This window comes from Hyaena hyaena, unplaced genomic scaffold, assembly GCF_003009895.1.
Source record: "Hyaena hyaena isolate Hyena2069 unplaced genomic scaffold, ASM300989v1 scaffold_11, whole genome shotgun sequence".
Classification (NCBI taxonomy): Eukaryota; Metazoa; Chordata; class Mammalia; order Carnivora; family Hyaenidae; genus Hyaena; species Hyaena hyaena.
In genome coordinates this window covers 4,803,962-4,829,722 of record NW_024080643.1, presented here as the reverse complement: position 1 = coordinate 4,829,722, position 25,761 = coordinate 4,803,962, and the positions used below count along the sequence as shown (strand labels likewise).

The 25,761-nt window shown below is 39.9% G+C and overlaps 1 protein-coding gene across 2 annotated transcripts in view; it reads right to left on the bottom strand.

Annotated features, from left to right (window-relative positions):
- Positions 1-1,170: 1,170 nt before the first annotated feature.
- Positions 1,171-25,761, bottom strand: part of MTMR6 (myotubularin related protein 6) — a 38,758-nt gene continuing 14,167 nt past the window's right edge. The window contains exons 3-15 of one of the 2 annotated variants that reach the window (XM_039255049.1): positions 23,312-23,474; positions 21,384-21,541; positions 20,722-20,850; positions 16,720-16,854; positions 15,954-16,067; positions 14,494-14,626; positions 13,183-13,292; positions 12,659-12,784; positions 9,440-9,489; positions 8,757-8,957; positions 5,819-5,950; positions 5,599-5,725; positions 1,171-3,343 (exon numbers count right to left, since the gene is read on the bottom strand). In XM_039255049.1, coding sequence (XP_039110980.1) covers positions 3,083-3,343; positions 5,599-5,725; positions 5,819-5,950; positions 8,757-8,957; positions 9,440-9,489; positions 12,659-12,784; positions 13,183-13,292; positions 14,494-14,626; positions 15,954-16,067; positions 16,720-16,854; positions 20,722-20,850; positions 21,384-21,541; positions 23,312-23,474 — 1,839 coding nt within the window. In that variant the 3' untranslated portion in view covers positions 1,171-3,082. The remainder of the gene's footprint in view (positions 3,344-5,598; positions 5,726-5,818; positions 5,951-8,756; positions 8,958-9,439; positions 9,490-12,658; positions 12,785-13,182; positions 13,293-14,493; positions 14,627-15,953; positions 16,068-16,719; positions 16,855-20,721; positions 20,851-21,383; positions 21,542-23,311; positions 23,475-25,761) is intronic. The other variant, XM_039255039.1, reaches the window with a different exon arrangement.

Sequence of the window (25,761 nt, the reverse complement as noted above, 5' to 3'; positions counted from 1 at the left end):
AACCCAGTAATTACACCCCTTGGTATTTACCCAAAGGAGTTGAAAACTTCTGTCCACACAAAGACCTGCACACGGATGTTTATAACCAACTTTATTTAAAATCACCGTAACTTGGAAACAACCCAGGTGCCCTACGGTAGACGAATGAATAAACTGTAGTATATCCAGATAATGGAATGTTATTCAGTGACAAAAAGGAAATGAGTGAGCTATCAAGACACGAAAAAACATAGAGGAACCTGAGATGCATTTATTAAGGGAAAGCAGCTGATCTGAGGGGCTTACAAACATACTGTATGATGCCTACTATGTGACACGTGGAAGCGGTAAAGCTGTAGAAACAGTGAAAGGATCAGGGGTTGCCAGGGGTGGGTGGGTAGGGGGAGATGAACAGGCGGTGCGCACAGGGTTTGGGTGCAGTGACGCTACTCTGTATGACACTCTAAAGGTCACTGTACCTTTGTCCAAAGCCCATGGAAAACACGACACCAAGACTAACCCCTAAGGTAAACCGTGGACTTTGAGCCATCGCTCGCTGATGTGTCCATGCAGGTTCCTCAGTTGTAACAAATGTACCACTCTGGTGGGGGATGTGAGAAATTTCTGGACCTTCCTCTCAATTTTGCTGTGAACCTAAACTTCTCTTTAAAACGACAGTCTTTAAAAAAGAGTGGGGGAGGGGGTTCCTGATACCACCTGCTTTGCCCGGCTACTCCACTAAATAAATTAAAAAAGACTTCCTCCCACCTTTATGTAGTCAAGATTCCCTGGGCTCCCCTGGCCCAGCCCACCTGTTCAAAACACCCCCGTAGAAACTCCATCCTGCAGGTCATCTTCCTGCTCCCGTTTACCTCCAGATTGGCCCCTGGCACACGTTTTACCCTGAATGGATGTACTTTCTGGACACTGCCTTCCACCAAAATGAAGTGACATCATCAGCTGTATCTGCTGAACCTTTTAGTCCACTGTGCCTATTTTAAATATTTTGGTAATTATTTTTATGTAAGTTATTATTTTTCAACATCAACCTTTTGGAAAACGAACTGCTCAAACTTCATACTGTTACGATTAGTATAACGTGCAGGTCCATTTGCTTAAGCGAGCAAAGAAAAAAAACAACCACAACTTGATGCCATTTGTTTGTTTTTTACAAAAGAAAAACATTCAAAGTAAAATATGAACATTTAATTACCTTTAAATAATGTACGTAATAATTTACATGCTATCCATTCCCAAACACAGTGAACATAAATTCAATTTTATAAGACGCACACAATCTGCTTTTTGCCAACACATACCCTGTAGGTCACTTCAGATCTAACTGATTTCTCAGTCCGTGTGTGGGCACATAAAATACACAGACCTATGCCTGAAGTTGAAGATAAACCAGGAACACCTGAATATGAGAAGTCTGCCATGGAAGATTCTAAAACCACAATCAGTAACCGGAACCAAGTAACAAGGCACAAAAACTTCCCTTTGTAGTCACAAAGATTGAGTTTCCTGTCCCAGCGCTTAAGTATGGAAATAGGCTTGGCTAAATCACAAACTACATTTTATAGTGCATTTCTGTCACTGTTTAAAAAGGAGTATTTTTTCTTCTTACATAACGCGTTACACAAAAGCATTGGAAAAATAAACGGGATTAGATAAGTTCTCATACAATAAAGCTTTTTTCCCATGTGAAAAAGATATTTGTTTCTGCTCAAAACTAATACAATAGCTATAAGTACAGTAAAGAGAAGCATTAGGGATTTTACGCAGGTTTCCTACTACCCCTGAATCATATCTCTTGCCAGCCGTGTTACTTAAACCTTCAATGTGAAAGCCAGCTGAGTGAGACTGTCAATTGCATGTGATTTTTTTTTTTTTTTTGTCATTTGAAGATATGTTACTAGCACACAGAACATGGCAAAAATGAAACTTTTCCTAGCAGGTAGGTTATTTTGCTACACATTAACTTTGTACTAGGCTATCCTTAATTTTCCTTTTTTTCCCCTATGTTAACGGATAAGAAAAAAATGTTCCACATAGAAATGGCTGCTTTAAAATTCATGCAACCAAGCAAAATCTAAACTACCTGTACTTCCCTTTTTTAACCCCAAAATTTGGGGGAAACTGATAGTTTGTTTTAGGAAGAGCAACTTATTGATAAAACAGTATATATCTATATGCCCTTGTCTCTAAAACAGTTTTAGAGTCTTAGCTTTATAAAGTTACACAGTTAAAGAAGGCATAAAGCCAACTACAAATCATGAAAAGAATGCAGTAATCCATACATAAAAGACAGTCAAATACGTTCACACAGATTCAAGAAATCGGTAATCAAAGTTGTGAATAATGCCATCAAGTGTAGCACTGCACAAACTGTAATCGGAATTAAACCTTCGGTTTTATTAATTTTGAATATGGAAGTGGGACCAGCTAACCATGAACTTAACAGTGTACTTGTGCATCTGTTTATACAGGAGTATTGTAGCGTGCAACCCCTGCAGTAAGGAGAGTGCAAATCTTTACAGATAAAACAAGGCTGACCAAAAGGGAAAAAAAAAAAAACCTTGCTCTCGTCTATAAAACTTAAGAGTAAAGAATAAATTGAGATTTTAAGGCTTTCTTAGAAATATTTTTCATGGCACTTCAACATTAAACATCACTAATACACAAAATAATGTAAATATCCACGGTTACATAATCGGAAGTCCATGCCATGTGAATTATTAAGTAAGGGAGAACTTGGCCAAGTTTTGTTTCCTGGCAATTAAATTAGAGTTAGGGGAGGTTATTCATGTTTGGCTGTAATTAACATATAAATCATACAGAAATGTCAATTCACTAGTATACAGTACAAATTGAGTTTTGACTAACTGTGCCATTACCACTCGTTTCTTAAAGAACAGAAAGTCATTCCTTGCTGCAAATGTAATTAAACGGCCTTATTTCTCTCACAAGAGCAGTTATTATCCTTTCTTCAACTATTCAACTCCAAGATCATTACCAGACAAATTCCTTTTGGCCATGCACACAGATCATTCTCGCAATCCATTTCTTGCACTACAGTCAGTCCAGAAAACACTCTATGAATCTAACAGGTCATTCTCGCCACACCATACTCCAAGCTGACCACACCGGGTTCCGATTTGGAAAATTCCTCAGCGTATTCGCTGTAACGATTATCTGCTGGGTTGCTGCCCTCTATAGTTCGAAGAGCATGATTCACAGGTAACAGAGTTTGCTCCTTAAAACACAAGGAAGTTTTGAGGGTAGGCGATTCAGGATGAACTGAATGTATCAATTCCTTGGTGAGAATTCCATCTGTTGCCTTATTTTTACATTGCTTAATTTTCTAGAACAAATCCAAATTTAAAAAAAATTACTAACTGCACATACTACATGTTCAATATAGGTTAGATGAAAGAAGAAACCAAGCTTTTGCAAATGTTCTCTTTATGAACAATACAAAGTTAAAACCTCAAAAAATTAATACAATCTAGTGCAGAAGAATAAGACATCACTGAGAATCCTGTTTACACAGCTTTTATAGTGAAAAATCGCTATTACACTTGACTGCAAAAGGTCTTTCATGTTTGAAAAAAAAAAGCCTTCATGTTTGAAAAGGATCTATGTTACCTGGAAGTATAAAAAGTAAACATTTTATAATGCAAGAAATGTGTATGAGACCTTCAACCTGAATCTCAACTGTATCACAAACACACACTTACTTATCTAAAGGTTTTATTGCCTAAAGAACTTTCTTACATGGTTTCCCTGTAATGGTTTGTTACGTGAACACAACTAGCTTTAGAACACAATATTTTTTTTTTTTTACACAGAACACAAGATTGTAAAAGTATTCTTTGGCAGAGTATCATGCTCTGCAAATCCCTGGACTGCTCTCTAGCCAATCTGCTTGGGTCACCTATGTGTTGGCTTGCCTCTCTTTTTACACACCCTCCCACTCTTTCCTCAGGCGGTTATTAGTTACCTCCTTTTCCGACAGATGACTATGAAACAGTCCTGCCCAACTGGCAGACACGACAGTCTGAGTTACAACTGTCTAGGATTTTTAAAGTATGTACTGATCCTTTTTACTTATATATGATGACAGAGAAAAGATTATGAGAAAGTCTTAGAGAGAGACTTCTTAAACAAGATACAAAAGAAGGCATAAAACATAAAGACTGATCAATTTGCCTGTATATAAAACATACCATAAATAAAATGGAATAGACAAGAATGGACTACATGAAGCCACTTGTGACTATATATGTATGTATAGTATATATATACAAGACTATACATATACATACATATATATGTATAATATATATAGTATCTGGTATATAAAGAACTCTTACAGACAATAAGGAAGAGGCAAATATGCCAACAGAAAAATGAGTGGCGGTTGGAATAAGCTGTTCACAGAAAAGAAGGCTTTTCTCAGAAAAGGAAAAACCAGATGGCCAGCATACATATGACAAGTCACTCAACTTTGCTGTTATCATGGGAACCCAAAGCTGAAACTTAAATGGTCTGCAGTAGCTGAGTGGACAGACTGTGAAATACACATTTAAGAGAATATTATACCGTAGTTATTAATAAAACACAAATTAAAGCAACATGTACCAACATGGATAAATTCCAAAACAATGCTGAGTGAAATGAAGCATGACAATATAACACCCTGTATATAGTTTTCCAACGTGCAGCTCCTCAAGCTGGATGAAGGGTTCATGTGCATTCATGTTGCCTGCTGCTCTTTTATACCTCATTAAAAATATATGCTTTTGTATTTTTAATAACTATTAAAAATAGTATTTTAAAGCATACAAAACAATCTTACAAATTGTGGATAAAAAGATATATAGTATTAGTATAAAAACATGCACGGGAATAATTAACACTGAATTCAGCCCAAAGTATGGGGGGATAGGCTGAGCAGGAGTATACAGGGTCTTCAAGTAGATCTATCATGTCTCATTTCTTTAAAAAAAAAAAAAAAAAAAAAAGCAAGCGACATGAAAGTTCTGAGGTATGATAAATATTAAAATCTCAAAAAGCTGGGTGGTAGATACCCCAATACTTATTATGCTCAGATCTCTGCTTTCCTGTTGACCCTGAACAACACAGGCGCTGCAGGGACCAAACCTCCCTGCAACCCAAAATCCACATTTAACTTTTGACTCCCCAAAAGCGTAACTAGCCGTTGACTGGAATCCTTACCAACAGCATCAGCAGTCAACTGATACGTACTTCCTACGCTATAATGTATTACATGCTGTATTCTCACAATAAAGTACGCTAGACAAAAGAAAACGTTATTTAGAAAAGCATGAGGAGGAGAAAGTCCATTTGCAGTGCTGTGCTGTTTTTATAACAAAAAATCCACTTTTAAGTGGGCCTGTGCATTTCAAACCCATGTTGTTCAAGGGTCGGCTACTCAACATTAGTATTTCAACACTAAAATTCAGGGACAACAATTAATAAGCAAAACTTGTTGAGGTTTCTCTCTACCACATACTAATTTACACTGACAACATAAGGGAATAAACGAATTTACTATTCCAAATGTATTGTATTAAGATACCAAAGAGTACTTACAGATTCTAAGTCTTTAATATCTTTCTCTAACTGCTTATTTTGCTCATTCATATTCATAATTGTATTAAACACAGACTGTCTAGGATGCAGCGTTCGGTCAAATTGGTGGTACATGTTTCTCCAGAACCTTTATGACAAAAACAAAGAACAAAAAACCACCAGCTCAATAAATCGTGTTTGAGAAAAACCAAGTATAAATACCTTGATGGTGCCAACTTACTTAAAGTTGAAAGATACTGTATTTGGCTCCAAAACTGTAAACTTCGCAGATGTGGAAGTGTAGAGAGGATTTAAGTACTTCTTCTGGTCGTCCAGGAGAAATGGCCACAGGGAATGGGTCTTCTCCTTTAACCTTAGTGTGACAAGAAGAACAAAGACCTTTCCCACAGATGCCAATGAGCATATTTATAAATCAGGCAACTGTTTCCCAAGTAGACTTCAGTTTTCCTTTTTCCCTCCATTCAATCTAGCCTCACACCTGTCTCTGCATTCTGTATTCTCCCTTTTCACTTACAATCATGAAATAAATACAACCACGTCTTTTTGAACATAACACAGGTCTACCGTTTCTCTCACAAGCACACACGTTAAGAGTCCCTTCAACTCCCACAACTTGGTAAACAGGGTCTCTGAGATTCTTGTTTCAAATCCCCACACACGTGTATACAGAATGAGACAGCTCTATCGTTCTTTGCCTCAGTCTCTTACCCCTCTATCGGGGCTGCAGTACAAGTAATTCCAGAGCAGGGGCAAATTTAAGTGTGGATGAGTACAATAAAAGGGAATTGGGAAAAATCAGGTCATTATTCAACTGTAAAAAGACACCAAATATACTGCAACTTAAGAAAAAATTTTTTTTAATGTTTTTATTCATTTCTGAGAGACAGAGAGAGAGACAGCATGAGCAGGGGAGGGTCAAAGAGAGAGGGAGACACAGAATCCAAAGCAGGCTCCAGGCTCCGAGCTGTCAGCAAAGAGCCCGATGCGGGGCTCAAACTCACAAGCTGTGAGATCATGACCTGAGCCGAAGTCGGACACTTAACTGACTGCGCCACCCAGGCACCACTATGCTGCAGATTAAGTGGACAAAGGGTAGAATGGTTTCGGTAGTATATTTACTATATAAATAGAATAGACAGGGGTATAGAGAAAGGTGGAGATTTTGTTCATTTTTCTATGATCCCTAAGATAGGTAAGTTCTTAGAGAAAGACTAGTAAGAAATATGTGCTTTTATTACCATCTTCCTTTTTGAGAGGATGTTTGGCACCAACTGGGAAGGATAGTTTTTCCTAAAATAGCTTTGTACTCAAGAGTCACCTGCTCCAAATTATGATAAATTGTGAATTACACTAAAGTCTCAATGCTCTGTGATTTGTTCATCTCTGTCATACTTTATTTCAGCTGTAATTCCCTTTAAACATCTGTAGAATCTTCCCTGTGCTCTCAGTTCTGCTTTCAGCTCGGTTGAGAGTGAGAGCACGTGGCTGTCTTCAAATTACTACCAGACTTAGCTGCTCTAACACGTCTCTTGGATATGCAAGAACCTATAAACGCTCTTCATTGACTTGTAAGACATCTAAATTCAGAAACTCAACCTAAAAAACATATAAGAACTTCTCACAGCCTTGTCCCACATCTCCTCTGCATCAAATTCCAGCAAGAAACCACTACTCCCAAAGACTGGTGAGGAAAGAATGGAGAGGAGACCCAATTCAGGACAGACACACTAGCCACCATGTTTTCCCCACACAATTGTCTGCTTAGAAATGTGAGAACTGTGGGGTTGGGGGGCTCAGTCTGCTGAGTGTCCAGCTCTTGATTTTGGCTCAGGTCACAATCTCACGGTTCATGGGATAGAACCCCACATCAGGCTCTGCAATGACAGCATGGAGCCTGCTTGGGATTTTCTCTCTCTGCCCCTCCCTGTGAGTGATTATGTGCTCTTTTTTTTTTTTTTTTCCTCTCTCTAAATAAATAACTAAGCTTTCAAAAGAGCCTTTTTTTAATTAATTTTTTTAATGTTTATTTTTGAGAAAGGGAGAGACAGAGCACGAGCAGGGGAGGGGCAGAGAGAAGGAGACACAGAATCCGAAGCAGGCTCCTGGCTCTGAGCGTCACCACAGGGCCCAATGCCGGGCTCACGCAGGGTTTGAACCCACAAACTCCAAGATCATGACCTGAGCCAAAGTCGGACACTTAACTGACTAAGCCTCCCAGGCGCCCCTCAAATATAAATTTATTTAAAAAAAAAAAAAAGAAATGTAAGAACTTTAAGTTCTCATCTTACCTTAAAACCAACAGTTTTAAAATTCTTTACCAAACTTTATTTATTTATTTATTTGTATTTATTTTTTTAATGTTTTATTTATTTCTAGTAGTGAGAGAGAGACAGCGTGAGCAGGGGAGGGTCAGAGAGAGAGGGAGTCACAGACTGTAACAGGCTCCAGGCTCTGAGCCGGCAGTCAGCACAGAGCCCGACGCGGGGCTTGAACCCACGAACCGCGAGATCATGACCTAAGCGAAAGTCGGACGCTTAACCGACTAAGCCACCCAGGCGCCCCTCTTTACCAAACTTTAAAACCTAGCGATCAATACTTTGTAGGAAATGAAATAGTGTAAGGCTTTTCTGTTCTAAATATATATTCAGACCAAAAAGGAACATGAAGGGGGTTTCCAGGATGTTGGCAATACTTCTTGTTCTGGGTGCTGGTTACATAGATGGAGAAGTTTTATATTTGCTGAGCTTCACACTTATACTATATGTACTTTTCTGTATGTATGCCACCTTTCAAAACAAATGTTTAAAATATGTTTTTACTACTAACCTGAGGATATTAAGGATCTTCAGAAGGTACTTGGCCTCAGAAATACAAACAATAAAATTCAGTTCTACTACAAACTGTCAAGATATTTTATTTTGATTTTTTTCTGTTTTCTGCATGTTATATACATATTTTTTAACAGTTTATTGTCAAGTTGGTTTCCATATAACACCCAGTGCTCATCCCCACAGGTGCCCTCCTCCATGCCCATCACCCCCTTCCTCTCCCCCGCACCCCCAAAGCAAAGATATTTTATTATGTCCAACTATGAGCTATATTAGGTCTCAGCTAAGGAGGAAAAAAAAAAAAAGACCACTTGAAGCAAACCATCTTACTTGAGTTCTTCTCTTTCCTTCTGACAATTTCCAAGGAAGTTTCCAAATTGGCATGAGTGAATATGTTCATGGATCTGAAGGAGAAACGCCTCATTGAATTCAAATGCTTGTGGAAACTGTTCGGTCAAATGCCACACACATTCCAAGAACTGAGTAAACACCGGGGAGACTTCCTTTGGGTCACCGTCCAAATGGCCACACCTAACCCCCCAGAAAGCACAAGCTTTTAAAAATGCCTCTGCGCAAAGACAAGTGTTCAGGTATTTTTAGATTAAAACAGACGCGCGCGTGAGCACACACACACACGGGTATTATTAAATTTAAACACACACATGTACGCACCTAAAACACTGTTACACTGGCACTAAAAAAGCATAATGTTTTTTATTAAGCAATTTAAACCTATGAGTTTTTCAACCACAACTTTAAAGGGTATGTTACCTTCTAAGTATCACAATCCAGACAAGAAGGAAGGTAATAAATTGCCTTAAAAATTAACAAAGGTTTGAGAATTGAAAGAAAGAGGAGAAAAAAATTAAATCCGTTTTCATACAAAAAACCCAGCAGCAGCACTCTCACCTGCCACGGGACATGTGGTCTCCTGGAGAACAGAAATATTCTGGCACTGTAGGATAGCTTTATTAATCTTACAAAACATATAAATGTAAAACTATACGACTCACCTCTCTGAAAACTTATGTCCAAAAGAGATCCAATCCTTTTCTATTAAAACCTTTATGAGAAAAAGTAAAATGCAATTTACAACTACTGTCAATTTCTTTTGTTTAAAATGGATTAAGTCCTATTATTTTAAAATAGCATTTACCCTTTTAACTTACGGTTGCAAACAAAACAAAACAAATTTGTGTTTAATTACAGGCAAAAGACAGGAAGAACCTGGATTAGGGGCTGGTTTAACAAAGAGTAAAAGTAATGCATAAAAGAAATAGGGAAGTTCTGTGACTTAATGATTCCAGTTCTATTCATTACATTTTTAAAAAGTACATTTCCATTTTGATGATATCTGCATAGCAAAAACAGTAAGAAAATATAAATCAAAACAATAGTAGTTAACTGTGAGTGGCAGACTGGGATATGTGTTAAACTTTTTTTTTTTTAATGTTTTATTTACTTCTGAGAGAGAGAGAGAGAGAGAGAGAGAGACAGTTTGAGCAGGGAAGGATCAGAGAGAGAGGAAGACACAAAATCTGAAACAGGCTCCGGGCTCGGAGCTGTCAGCACAGAGCCTGATGCAGGGCTTGAACCCACGAACCGTGAGATCGTGACCAGAGCTGAAGTCGGAGGCTTAACCGACTGAGCCACCCAGGAGCCCAGTTTTAAACCTCTGGGTTACTTGTACACTACTTATACAGTGCTTAAAAAAAAAAAAAAAAAGATAAAGAGAGCAATGAAAAGTTTATGTTCAAATTCAAATGTTGGTATCTAACCTCCTGAATGAACTGTCTTTATCTGTTTTCTCTGTCACAACTCTCCTGAAGGAACAAGCCTCTAATTTTTTTCAGTCTGATAACATAACCTATCTTCTTAGTATTTACTGTGCCACGTAATTTCATGATATGATCACCAAGTACATTTTCAGGATCAAAGCTGCCACACGTAGCTTCTCTGTTTTGCTGTGAATCTCCCCAGAAGGCCACATCCTGTGACGGGGAAAGATGCGGTTTGTGCAGCCAGCTTGCACGGGCTCAGACCCCGCTCTGCACCCCCACTCTTGTGTGACCTCAGGCACAGGTCTTCAGGCTGGAGCCCCAGGTTTTGCGGCAGGCCCTCCACCTGTCTTCTACCCACGTCTAGAACTTACTCCGCATCTTCCTCACGAAACTTAGCCTCCTGCTTCTCTCAGCAGAAGCAAGAGAGCAGCGGCGTCCGTGCTGGCAACGGAGTCCGGATCCAGGAAATCATTCTGGAAGGGGCTCCTCTCTTCTGCCGCACATCTATCCGGGAACAATTTACCGACTCGACTTTCTCAGCACCCCTGGAGGCGCTGTGTGGGACCGCCTCACCCCAGGCCCTCTCTCTCTCCTGAGCTGTCCCACAGGTCTCCATCGTGGCCTCCTGGCCTCCGCCACCCACTCCCCTCCGCCCTGAGGACACCAAGCCATCTTTTCACAAGGAAGATCTGAGCAAGTACTGGTTCCTCTATTTAAAGCCAGTTAATGGCTCTCACTACCCAAAGAAGGCGAAGGCCAAGTTCGTCTTCTCTTGCTGAGGCATTCCTCCCACCGTACCCTCTGCACGCCAGCGGCCCGCTCGGACAGCCTCAGCGCCATCCATCACCCACGCCCGCGGTCAGCTAAGGGCGCTGTGCTTTGGTTCCCATTGCTCCTTTCACCTGGGAGCCCCCACTCGGCCCCCGGGTATTCCTCACATGCCTTCATCGGCATGTGTAGCAAACAATAAAAGCTGAGCAGGCAGAGAAAAGACTCCTTGCCTTCCACTCTCAAGGTAAGCGGCACAACATTTTATTAGGAGCACTTCCATTCAGCCTGTCCAAGATTCTGTACGTGAGTGCCACCAAACAAGGCTGCTGGAAGGGATCTGGGGATGTTAAACTGTCCTCTGCTTTAATGATGGCCCTGCATTTAATCATTCTAACTAGTGAAAACTTCCTCCCTTCACTTCACTTACTTTACTTGCCATGAGTGATGACGCAAATTTTGAAAGTATAAGTTAATCTAATCATGTTAAAGAGCAGAAAATCCAGGGGCACCTGGGGGCTCAGTCAGGTATGCATCTGACTCTGGCTCAGGTCATAATCTCGCAGTCCATGGGTTAGAGCCCTGCGTCGGGCTCTGTGCTGACAGCTCGGAGCCTGAAGCCTGCTTTAGATTCTGTGCCTCCCTCTCTTTCTGCCCCTCCCCCACTTGCGCTCTCGCTCTCTCTCTCAAAACTAAGTAAACGGTTTTAAAAAATTTAAAAAGAACAAGGCAGAATATCTATTCACCTAGAAATTTAATTTTCAGATATAAAACATGCTTCCTACTGTGTAATTACAATGAACAAATAAAGGAGTTTTAAATATAAAGTTCCTTCTAGAATATAATTTTCTAAATGTTTTCATTATTTATTTTGAGAGAGAAAGAGAGAGCGAGCGAGCGAGCAGGGGAGGTGCAGAAAGAGAGGGAGACACAGAATCTGAAGCAGGCTCCAGGCTCCGAGCTGTCAGCTAAGACACGGGGCTGGAACCCACAAACTGTGAGATCATGACCTGAGCCGAAGGTGGAAGCTCAACTGACTAAGCCCCCCAGGCGCACCTAAAATACAATTTTTAAGTACTCTTCTTTGTGCCTTGTTTTACTCTATCACCCATATTTGTTGGATAAAAATGAGGGAGAAAATACTGAGTATTTCTACTATAACATTTTAGAAAACAACTATTAAATTTCAAAGTTGTTGGGTCACCACGGTGGCTCAGTCAGTTGAGCGTCTGACTTTAGCTCAGGTCATGATCTTGTGGTTCCTGAGTTCAAGATCAGCACTGGGCTCGTTGCTGTCAGCCTGTCAGCAGAGAGCCCGCATCAAGTCCTCTGTCCCCCACTCTCTCTGCCCCTCCCCTGCTCAAGCTCTCTCTCTCTCAAAAAATTTAAGTAAGTAAACAAATGAGAAACTTGTTTTCAAAGAGGTGGTACAAATTGAAATCAGGGTGACTCAAGGGTTTGAACCTCAGCACTATATACATTTTGGGCCCAAAGTTCTTTGCTGCAGGGCTAGCCCACGCGGTACAGAGTACGAGCAGCGTCCTGAGCCTCTACCGGCTAAATGCCAGTTACATCCTTTTTTTCTAACAATCAAAAGCTGTCTCCTAACATTGCCAAATGTCTCCTGGGAGGACAAAATCCCTCGTACTTGAGAATCTCTGGCCCAGCCGAATCACTCCTTACCATGAATCCTTTGAGGGTCCTGTAGTAGGAGTCGAGCAGCAGAGAGCCCAGGGAGCAGACCTGGGACGTCCTGTCCCAGCCATCAGAGCAATGCACCAGCACACTTGCGCTTTCAACCATTATTGCCTGCAGAGAAAGGTCGCACTTAGATTACAGCAGAATACATTTCAGTTTCCACGCTAGCAGCCACTGCGTCACACAGAAGAGCCAGGACAGCAATGATAATGCTGTCGTGCAGAATTCCCAACAAACAAAAGTAAACAAAAAAAGACGAAACACAATAAAAACACAAAGCAAACAAACAACCAAAACTGCTGTTTCAAAGTATTTGGGAATTTTTTTAAGTCCCTACATGGAATGCTACGTAATCTTTTAAAGCTCAAAGAAAAGCGAGCCTCATTAAGGAGGTAACAACACATAATAAAACTTATCTGACTGGAAAGGATACCAGCTTCCAACAGAATAAATGTATCCCTTCCCAACCAGCATAAACCCCCAAACCAATGTGACCGAAGAGGAGTTACTTTGGCTAAGAAGATTGCTGCGTCCATAACAGCTTTGATATGGCGAAGCCATCCTGAGCTCTCCAAACCAGAGTAGAAATCACTGACAGAAAGCCCTTTGGTACCATTGACTAAAAAAGAGGGAAAAAATTTTCAATTAGAATGAGGCTGCAGTCTCCACTTGCCCTATTCAAGCTCTGAGTTCAATGAGAAAAAGAAGAGAACAAAATAAAAAGCAACATCCTATAAATGAAACGATGCTATTAGAAGTTCAATAATGGACTTTTTGGGTACATTTTTGTCATTCTTCACGCTTAAAAAAAGCTCCTATCTCCTTTTTTTTTTTAAAAAAAATCTTAAGTACCAAGTGTTTTAAAAAGCCTGGATTTTTTAAATTAAAGAATTTTAAGTTTATTTTTGAGAGCGAGTGAGCGAGTGAGCAAGAGCAGGGGAGGGGAAGGGAAAGAGAGAGAGAGACTCCTAAGCAGGCTATGCACTGTCAGTGCAGAGCCCAAAACAGGGTTTGAACTCATGAACCGTGAGATCATGACTTGAGCCTAATTAGGGCACTTAACTGACAGAGCCACCCAGGCGCCCCCTCCAAAGTCTAGTATTTTAATTTTTTAAATATTTGTAATTTTTTAATTTTTAAAAAGCTTTTAAAGTTTATTTATTTATTTTGAGAGGGAGAGGGAGAGGGAGAGTGAAGGAGAATCCCAAGCAGGCTCTGCACTGTCAGCAGAGTCCGTTGTGGGGCTCGACCTCATGAACTGTGAGATCATGACTGGATTCAAAGTCAAGAGTTGGACACTTAACCAACTGAGCCACCCAGGAGCCCCTGATATTTTAATTTTTTAATTGTTTTTTAATGTTTATTTTTGAGAGACAGACAGCACAAGTGGGGAAGGGGTAGAGAGAAAGAGAGACACAGAATCCAAAGCAAGCTCCAGGCTCTAAGATATCAGCACAGAGCCCGATACGGGGCGCAAACCCACAAACTGTGAGATCATGACCTGAGCCGAAGTTGGACGCTTAACCGACTAAGCCGCCCAGATGCCCCTGATATTTTAATTTTTAAAATTCCACACCATGATGGAAAGATACCTTAATACTTAAATAGAGCATCATTACCATCAATTAATCAATCTTCACTGCACAGACTAAGAAAGAGGATCTATCTAACAATAGCAATTTTTTGCAAAACCATTAGAAATGTGCTATCCAATACAGTAGCCATTTATTTTTTTGAATGTGACTGTAGGAAAATTTTATAGTTGGACTAGCATTATATTTCTATTAGACAAAGTTGCTTCAAAGACAAGTAATTCATACCTTCTAATAACTTCTGAAGGCTGGACCGCATGACATGAATATTTTCAATTCCAACAAACTGAAATCTAATATTAGAATAGTTGTCTTCATTTTCATAACCTTTTCCAGCTGCTCTGTTGGCCATTGCATTCAGCTAAAATTTAAAATTTTAGAAATTTTGAGATAAACTGCTTTTATCTTTTAATTTAGTTCACCAAAACATCATGAAAGCACTAAATAAACCATATTTTAGCAGAGAGTTTAAAGAATGCTTCAAAACTGAATATGCTACCATTTTTTAATAATTAAGTGTCACATGTTATTAACACTAAAGAAGGACACTATAAAGTAACAACGTGATGGAAAGTTCAGACAAAAAGTTCCCCATAAATAACTTATGAAACTAATTCACTTATGTTTTTAGTCAGTTTTCCATATGTTTGCAGTATTTCAAAATTTAAAAAACATTAAGAAGTATCTCTTATCTGAATCCTAAATGATTCAGAGATGAGCAGAGTTGGGAGGTTTTTCTGTTATAGAATGAATGAGATTCACTTCAGAGCAAGCCTGTGGAGCAGCCGATCATGAGAGGGCCGCAGGCACCCTGAAGAATCCCATCTGAGATACACGTCAGATTATCTGAGGTCCTCCATATTGGAGATACCGGAGGCCCACATAGTATATACCATGGCATGTAATTCACTAGCCTGATATACCTCCAAGAATTGGGCCAAAATAAACTGGTCCATAAGGAGAAAACAGACTGCTAGCAGGCCCAATGTCTTTGGTCACTTGATCAAATGCAGAAGTTCATTTAAGATTTGTCATGTTTCAATTCTTTCAGACTAGGATTTCATATTGTGCATTATTACAGTTTACTAAGTATTCTTATCAACTTGGATGAAAGAAAACCTAAACTGGAAGAAAACGTAGCATTTCAATTTGGTGAATGGGGGCCCAGTTTAGTAACAAGAAGGGTTCGATTCTAGCTGCTAGCTCACTGATTAGTAAGCACCTAAGGTGAGAGTTAGAGATTAAAACGCTTCCACATTATTGCTTAAGTTTAACTAGTATAACAAAACAAAGAAAGTCCTGTTTTCTGTGTAGAGGTCAAGTATACAAATAAGAGGTACTAGGTCCTGAGAGACAGATCCCCTCAGGCGAAAGTCTTGTGTTACAACAATCGTTTATATCTAATATCATCTAAAAGTAGTTCTGACCTGCGAACCCACCCAGACGAAACAAGGAAGTAAAATAAAATTTGTCTTACAAGAGATAGCACCAACATTCTAGGCTTCTAAGAACCTCTTTTCTTGTTAACAAGATGAAAGATTATCCAATTATCAATTTCTAATTTTTAAGACTTCTTAATTTACTCAAATTAATCTTATCTTCTGTTTCTTCCATTATCTTTTGTGAGAATGCACAATGATGAGAATAACTTCTAAAACAACTACCATAAAACTGCCTATATCGCTCACTCGCTTTTTCTCATCGCTTTCTCTTATTTTTTCATCATTCCAGATTTTTGAAGAAATCCTCACTATAATTCTGCCAATGTCCTTTTGTGTAGCCCACCAGCTCTGCATGCGATGCTATAATAAAAATTAAAAGTAATGTTAGCTGTTACCATTGAAGACTTTAATTACTTTAGTTTCAGGGTCCTATATGCATTAGTTGTTTAACTGTGTTTATAAAAAGAAAATGGGATTCTGACATTTGGCCCAATGATAAAAATTCAACCTAACATTATAGACACCTAACAGAATAACTGTTTCCTGTTTACTATTTATAATTCTCTAGTTCAATGTTTCCTAAGTTAACTCACTATTTTTCCTTATTTTCTTGAATATTTCAAATTAAGGCTCATTGTTTTAATGAAAAGTATTTTGACAATTAAAAATTCTACCCAAAAAATGAGTAAGATTTTCTAATTTTTCACAACACACACACGACTGAATATTTCCTCACAAAAATGTAAGAGTTACACATCATCAAGAATTCTCCTTATAATGCCAAGCTTTTCTAAACTGACACATAAATCAGAAGACATAAGAAATCACAGGTCTAGGAGACAATCTCCTAAGTTGGCATCCTTTAAAAGACTGCTTTCATCAGTACATGAGCCTCAGTTAACTTAAAACTAGGATTCAGATAGATCGTTTATGGGCAATTAGATCAAACCTCATTACTTAAAGACAGAAAGATAATTCGACAAACAGCCTGTACTGTATTCAAGACACATACTTTGGGCCTGGTGTCCATGACATACATGTAGCGATTGACTGGGTTGGCTTTGCTGATAGCTTGAAGCAGGTGCTCATCCTCCAGGCACCTGGCACTGAACCCTGACAGCGGCTGACTGCATCGGCAAATGGCAGCCTAATTGTAAAAGGACAGAAGACAGATTATCCAAAGATGTCTCAAACACGTCTAAAAAACGCTTAAAAGAAAAACAAAAGTTAAAGCCACACATGTAACCTTTTTAAAAGCTGGCAGGACAATTAGAAGATGTTAACTCTTAAATACTATTAGAATTAAACACTATTTGAATATTTTGATGTTATGTAAGTTTTCCCAATATTCTCTTCTACTAAGAAACTGAAATGCCTCCTGCCCTAGTTTGATGAAATATTCTTAAATTCTAAAAAGCAACACGTGGTCAATTCTCTATCATGTAACCTACTAAGATACTTGCATTCTATGTTCTCAATTATAAGATACTTTCCACTCAAGTTCAAGTAGGAGATTAGTCAATAAAGGTAGAACAAAATGTTTAAAAATAGCAACATCTGAGCTTTTACTTTCCAAAAGCTTTCAGATCTCTACTCAGAAATCAATCTTGGGGCGCCTGGGTAGCTCAGTCAGTTAAGCGTCCGACTTCAGCTCAGGTCATGATCTCACGGTTCGTGGGTTCGAGCCCTGTGTCGGGCTCTGTGCTGACATCTAGCTCAGAGCCTAGAGCCTGTTTCGGATTCTGTGTCTCCCTCTCTCTCTGACCCTCCCCTGCTCATGCTGTCTCTTTCTTTCTCAGAAATAAATAAAACATTAAAAAAAAAAAAAGAAATCAGCAATCTTAATATAAAATGGAACATAAAGTAAGAAAAACAAGCTTCAGTTCAAACTTGAGTTCAAATATAGTCAATCTAAGAGGGCAAACGTATCTGTAAGAAGTAGTGAATGTCGGATTGGACATTCACTATTGTTTAATGTCTTAAAGAAAGGTTGAAAAGATTTAGACCCATGTACTTTTTCTCCAGTCTCATTCACACCAACTCCAGCTTAACCTACCCAACATTCCAACCACTGTATTTAACATTAAGGAAGAAAAGTATACATAAATTCACACACTCACATATTTTATTTTATTTTTATTTTTTTACAAATAGTTTATTGTCAAATTAGTTTCCACCTAACACCCAGTGCTCATCCCCACAAGTGCCCTCCTCCATGCCCATCCCTCCTCCCCCCCACATCCATCAGTCCTCAGTTTTTGTCAGCATTCAAGAGTCTCTCATGGTTTGCCTCTCTCCCTTTCCCCCACCATTTCCCCCCTTCTTCTCCCCCTTGGTCCTCTGTTAAGTTCCTCCTAATCCTCCTATATGTGCACACATATGATATTTGTCCTTCTCTGCCTGACTTATTTCGCTCAGCATAACACCCTCAAGGTCCATCCATGTTGCTACACATGGCCAGATTTCATTGTTTCTCATTGCCATGTAGTATTCCATGGTATAGATAAACCACATCTTCTTGATCCATTCATCTGTTGATGGACACTTAGGCTCTTTCCATGTTTTAGCTATTGTGGAGACACACATATTTTAAATTCACACACAAAATAAGGCCGTGAGAATCTAATAAAATAGAAGAAAATGAGGGTTGCTTTACAATATTCTTTTCAGACACACTTTCTGATTTGTTAAATTGGGCACTGAAGATCTATTTTCAGCCAAGCTTCTCAATAAATACTGTATACAAACATGGGTGTGCCAAACAGAGGCCACACGCAGTCATAACTCCCCATGCCTTTGTTATGAACTTCTGTTTACAGTTTTACTTTTTACCTCTGGTTCCCTTCTAAAACTAAAATGTATAAAATCAAAAGATTAAAGTGAATGGAAAAGGGGAGAAAAATAGAGCAAAGATGTTAATAAAATTTCAGGAAATGAAAGCAGGTTGACACGTAATAACCAATTTACCAGAACAAAGGAAACTGCCAAGTTGTTATAAGTCAACAAGAACCAAGTATTCTGAGCAGCAAAATCCCAGAAAGGGATTTACCTCTGAAAGCCCGAGCCAGAGTATAACTGAAAATAGAACCGATTGAATATCTGTACGCGGACTAGTTAAGGCTCCCAGATCTTCCTTAATTCTGAAGACAAAGTTTATTCTATGAAAAGGATTTTTTTTTTTTTAATATTTTATTTATTTCTAGGAGAGAAAGAGACAGACAGTGTGAGCAGGGGAGGGTCAGAGAGAGAGGGAGTCACAGACTCTGAAACAGGCTCCAGGCTCTGAACTGGCAGTCAGCACAGAGCCCGATGTGGGGCTCGAACCCACGAACTGTGAAATCATGACCTAAGCGAAAGTCGGACGCTCAACCGACTAAGCCACTCAGGCGCCCCATATTCTATGAAAAGGATTAACCTGAAGACTCTGGACAATAGGCACAGCTGTGGGTATTACCCTCAAAAAAGAGGAGGATAGGACACCTGGGTGGCTGGTCAGTCAAGTGTCCAACTTCAGCTCAGGTCCTGATTTCACAGTTCCTGAGTTTGAGTCCAGCATCGGGCTTGCTGCGGTCAGTTCAGAGCCTGGAGCCTGCTTTGGATTCTGTGTCTCCCTCTCTCTCTCTGTGCCCCTCCTGCATGCGCTCTCTCTCTCTCTCAAAAATAAACAAACATTAGAAAGTAATTTTTTAAAAAAGAACAGAAAAAGAATCCAAAGCTAGAGATCACACATGCACACAAACTTCTAAACAGCTTTGTAGTACCTCACTTTTAAATATGAGAGGACAGCTAAGAATCAGGTATTTTGAAAGGCATGAAAAACAAACAAAAAATTAACAGAAAAAAGGAACTCAGAGCAACAGACAACTAATGTGGGGAGCTAGAGAATTCTTTTTAAAAAATCTTTAATATCTTCGGAGAACCGAGTCATCTCAGCCAAGAAAAGAAAAGTGTCTAAAAAGTTCAGAAAATAGGGAAGAGTACTTAGATTTTAAATACAGTATAGCAAAAATAAAGAGGTGGACTAGAAACAAACAAACAAAGTTGAGGTCTAAAAAATAGAAAGAGATGGAAAATAGGAGAGAGAATTAAGAAAAACGGAAGTTTACAGAAGCCCGCTTGCCAACACACACACACACACACACACACAAAGTACAAAGTACAAAAGTTAACAGAAGACAGGAAGTTACCAAAGAAATAGAGAAGTAATTTCCCACAAGTGAGTTCCCAGAGAGAATTTTTAAACACACGCCAACGTACCTCACTGTGAAATTTCAGAACACTAGGGGGCAAAGCAGATTTTAAAAGCTTCCTGAGGAGAAACAATCAGGTCACAAAGGACTGGGAGTCAGAAGTGGCAGGGAACCCCCCAACTTCCCAGGCAAAGGGGTTTCCTCTCTCTGAACTACAGTTTCCCCATCTGAAGGTTACAGGTAACGAGCAGAGGCAACCTTCTAAGATTCTCATGGGGATTTCATGCATACAAAGCCTCTCACATAAGGCACCTGGTGGCCCGCTATTCCAAGCTAGAGAGATGGGCAATCCCCACCACAGCATCTCCGCCTCCTCCACCCGTTCATCGTGAAAAATCTCTCTGATCTGAAGAGCTTTCTATAAAAATTGAGAGCCTGAAATAGCCTTGCTTCTCTTCTTTTTCCTAGTTGGCTTGTCCAGACCATCGGGTTTCCCCCAGTACAAGCACGAGCAAAAGAGAACCACAGGAAAGCAGCACCTGTCTGAGCATCAACCCTATTACCTCCAGGGCCCTAGGAGAAGAAAGGAAACACTGAAGGGGGGGGGCGGGGGGAAGATGACAAGTATGAAAGTTTCTACATTTCAGGGTACTTCTGTTTTAAAATTTCAAAAACAAAATCAAGGGAAAAGCCAGCACTTCTTTCAACATTATAATAATGACCTCTTAATGTGAAACGAGTGCTCTTTAGGATGCTTAAACCTGAAGAGGGATTACACCTCATTTGTAAATGAAGAAAAGAAAAAGAAAATCTTGTTTTCTTACCTCTTTATGTTCATGATAGTAGGAAAGAACTGGGAATCTTCCCTTGCTCCGGAACTTGGAACTTCCAACAATTATTGGTTTACTTGCTATTCGGGGAACATAAAGTTCTCTGGGGTAAGTTTCACAAATCTGTAAAAAACAAATAAAACATCACCGGTCTTCTCACAGTTCAAAATCCATGAGGTTAAAAACTACCTGTAAAAACCTTTCAAACGTATTAAATGTAAGTGCAGCACACATACAGAGAGACATCTTGCTGTTGTGACATGACACTCTCTCAGTCTCTGGTACTAACATTCTCTGAATTTCTCCCAAAAGGTTGCTAAGTCGAAATAAATCAGAGAAAGCCACATACCATATGATTTTACTCTTACGTGGAATTTAAGATATAAAACAAATGAGCAAAGGGGAAAAAAGAGAGAGAGAAAGACAAGCCAGAAAACAGACTCTTAACTACAGAGAACAAACTGATGGTTACCCGAGGGGAGGGGAGGGTGGGTCACGTAGGGGATGGGGATTAAGGAGGGCACTTGGATGAGGACCCGGTGTTGTAAGAAGTGTTGAGTCACTACACTGCACACCTGAAACTAATATTACACTGTATGTTAACTCACTGGAGTTTAAATAAAAACTTAAAAAAAAAAGGTTGCTACCTACGTTACCTTGTATTCTCGGTTGGCATCAGACAGCTGCCAGTTAGAATTCGGCACTCCCATCCTCTCATACTCCTCGGTAAGGTCAATGAGTTGCCAGCCCTGTAGGCGTTCCGCGTCGTTTTGTTTGGGGTTGTAGGAGAATGCATAGAGATCTTCGTATTTTGCTATAGTACACAAAATACGTGAATGTTAAGACACTACTGTTATAGAGCTTATAGTTAAAATTTCAGTTTTATCCCTTCAATTTTTCTTTAAAATGTTCAAAGAGATAACTAATACCTGAACATATGTGACCTTAATATTTCCTCAGTTCTTTAATTCACACGCTTATATCTAAAGGGATACATATCAATCTGAGATTTAATTTATACCAGCAAAAGTTAATAAATACTATTTTTATATTAAAATAGCCTATGGTGTAATAATTCTTTTCCTTAAAAGTACAATTTTAATGATGCAGACCCTTCTCGCCTACCACTCTTCCCCAGCGGGACGTGAAATGAAGACACTGCGGCTCCGGTAAAAGACGAGAGGCGGCACACAGAACGTGACACTGCACTCCCATCCCTACGTGATGGCCTGGACCAAAAGTGGCATCGGTTGTACAGAGCTCCGGAGAGCACTTACTCCTGAACCGTGCTAAGCTAAGCCCCTAACGTGACAGACCCATCTTGACTACAAGATTTGTCTTAGCCTGGGACCACGGGATGAATGCTACAGGCTTCACGTGTCAGGAGAGAAGGCGGTACACACACCTGCCCCTAGACCGTGGCAGTCCGGGCGCTAACAGAAAGTACATTCAGTAAGCAATGTGCTTGGTCTCCCTGGAGAGATCTGTGTAATCCAAGTCAGGGTGGGGGAAGGAAGCCTCCAGATCCTGAAGGATAAGTACTGATAGCATTCCTCCTCTCACTCCTGCGTCTACTCAAGTTCGGCTCACCCTCTCTTTCTCCTTTGGCTATCTCCCTTATGTCCCATTGCTACCCAAGGAGCCCAAGCTTCCTTAACTTCTCACTTAGCAACCAATTTCCAAGTCATTCCCCTCGGTTGTGGGATACTCACTTGAAAAAAAACAAAACCTGTCCTGTTGGCTACCAACAAACTTTAAAAACAGTAACATAAATCTATGCTTTTTAAAATCTGTGCTCTGAATGCTTCACGTTTTCTTGACTCTTACCCCTTCTTTGGAAACCATTCTTACAAGTCAGATCAGAAGCAGCTAATTATTTCAAAGCCACATTGTTTGGAATAGAATGCACAAGAACTTAAGAGTCACTTAAAGTATATACCCAAAGGATACAAAAATACAGATTTGAAGGGGTACGTGCACCCCAATGTTTATAGCAGCACTATCAACAATAGCCAAATTATGGAAGGAACCCAAATATCCATCGACTGATGAATGGATAAAGAAAATGTGGTATATATATATATACAAAGTAACATTACTCAGGCATCAAAAAGAATGAAATCTTACCATTTGCAACAACATGAATGGAGCTAGAATGTATTATGCTAAGCAAAATAAGTCATTCAGAGAAAGACAAACACCATATGATTTCACCTGTATGTGGAATTTAAGAAACAAAACAGATGAACATATGGGAAAGTGGGGAAGAGAAGAGAGGGAAACTCTAAGAGTTTCTTAAAGACAAGCAATAAACTGGGTGATGGACGAAGGTGGGTGGGAGATGGGCTAGATGGGTGATGGGCACTAAGGAGGCACTTGTGATGAGCACTGGGTGTAAGTGATGGATCAATGAACTGTACTCCTGAAGCCAACATTGCACTGTACGTTAACTAACTAGAATTTAAATTCACACACACACACACACACATAGGAGTAACGTAAAGCATAAAGTAACAATGAGATATTAAGTGTCTTAGATAATCCATCACAAAATTAAGTAAGCTTTGGTCTCTAATCACAGTACCTTGTTTTGACAGTTGTAGCAAAGAATTGTAAATATCATGGCAATCTCTTTCTCTGGGAACAATGAAATGTACAATTCTGAAGTTCTTGCACTGAATCACAAGCGGGCAGCCAGAAGTAGTCAAAGCTAGTTTCTCCACTAAGGCAATATGGTGGTGCAGTATCTACAGCATGAAAGAAACACCGGATCAGTGTCATAAAAAGGCACTAAGTACTGTATTCCCTTCCAGAGTGCATAAATGTTAGAACCGCCCTCTTCAAATAAAGTACTCAAAGTCTGTGACTGAATGCCTGGGCTGGAACTAGGCTCTGAGACTTCCTCCGTCAGTCCACACACGCAGTACGTCATGAGCCCCAAGAGCCGCGTCTCCCCCGCAGCTCTGCAGCCTGCTCCTCTCCACGTCCACGGTCACTCCTCTAGCTGCGCTGCTCCCACTCTCTCTCGCCAGAGTCACTGCAGGTAGCCTCCTACATGCTCTCTCCCCATCTACTCTTTTTTTTTTTTTAATGTTTTATTTATTTCTGAGAGAGACACAGAGACAGCGTGAGCAGGGAAGGGTCAGAGAGACAGGGAGACACAGAATCCAAAGCAGGCTCCAGGCTCTGAGCGGTCAGCACAGAGCCCAACGCGGGGCTTGAACTCACTAGCTGTGAGACCATGACTTGAGCCGAAGTGGGAGGCTTAACCAACTGAGTCAACGGGCGCCCCTCTCCCCATCTACTCTTGACTTCCTCTACTCCATTTTCTACAGGGCAGGTGATGACCATTAAAAAACGATTTAAAAGGGGCGCCTGGGTGGCTTAGTCGGTTAAGCGTCCGACTTTCGCTTAGGTCATGATCTCGCGGTTGGTGGGTTCGAGCCCCGCGTCGGGCTCTGTGCTGACTGCCAGCTCAGAGCCTGGAGCCTATTTCAGAGTCTGTATCTCCCTCTCTCTCTGACCCTCCCCTGCTCACGTTGTCTGTCTCTCTCTCTCCTAGAAATAAAAAAAAAAAAAAAAAAAGATTTAAAAAACAGCAATGTAGTCCTGTCATTTCCCGGACTCTAGGTTCTAGACTTATCTCAAGTCCCTCCCCACAACAAGTTCGAGGGACAAGAGCTGTCTTTTGGCTCCTCAAATGTATCAACCTCCTTTACTCAGCGTTCTTGCTGACTGGCAAACTGTAGCCCTGTCTCTTCACCTAGGACCTTCCAGTACTATTTCTGGCCTTTGCTTAAACCTCGCCACCAAGAAAACAGCCTGACAACCCCCATAGCCTGTCCCAAGTGAGTTAGGTCCTCTCTATTTTCTTATCCCTTATCGGCCTATACTTTTCCGATATAGCACTTAGAGCACGTGTAATTCCTTGTATAGTAAACGTCTACCTCTCCAGCTGGGTGCTGGGAACTTCGTAAGGAGCAATGCTTCCGCTAAGTTGAGCACCACTGTACTGCTAGCACCTGGCACAGTGTCTGCAGCATTATAGTGACCCTCCTCAAATAAAAAAAAAGTTTCACATGTTCTATCTTATACATCCAAACTTAAAATCTTACCAAACCACAATATAGATGTCACTGCTTATACCTCCATCACAATAAATATTTCCTGACTGAATGACTAGAAAGTCCTACTATAAACTCAATACTTGATGACATTTTAAACATATAATTATCATGCATATGAGTTCTAACATTCTGTTTGCTACTAAAGTTTCCTTTTTCTCAATACCATTCCTATTAATTTAAAGGAATTTTTTTAATGTTTATTTAAGAGAGCAAGCAGGGGACGGGAAGAGAGAGAGGAGGCAGAGAATCCAGAGCAGGCTCTGCGCTCAGCAAAAAGCCCAACGCAGGGCTCAACCTCATGAATTGTGAGATGATGAACTAAACCAAAATCAAGAGTCCAACATTAACCAACTCAGCCACCCGGGGAACCTCTAATTTAAAATATTCATAGGGCTCTGTGCTGGCTGCCGGCTCAGAGCCTGGAGCCTGTTTCAGTCTGTGACTCCCTCTCTCTCTGACCCTCCCCTGCTCACGCTGTTTCTCTCTCTCTCTCTCTCTCCTAGAAATAGATAAAACATTAAAGAAAATTTAAAAAAAAATAAAAATTAAAAAAAAAATATTCATAGAAATATTTTCTGGAAAATAAAAGATCTTAAGAGTTAGAGCAGGTTCCTGAACGATAAATCTCAATCATGACAAGAAATAAATTCATCCCAAATTAATCTAAAACTTTAATATAATTCCAGTAAAAAATTCCAAATGGCTTTTTGCCTTTTTCTGTGGCAGGGTAAGAGACTGCTGATTACTTACATATCATACACACATATCATATAATTTTAATACTAAATGCTGATACTAATCATTAATTATATATATTTTCTAAAGTTCACATGCAAGATTAAATTTATAATATAATCAGGAAAAGCTTAAAAAAGACTTAATGAGGAAAGAATTTGTTCTACAGACA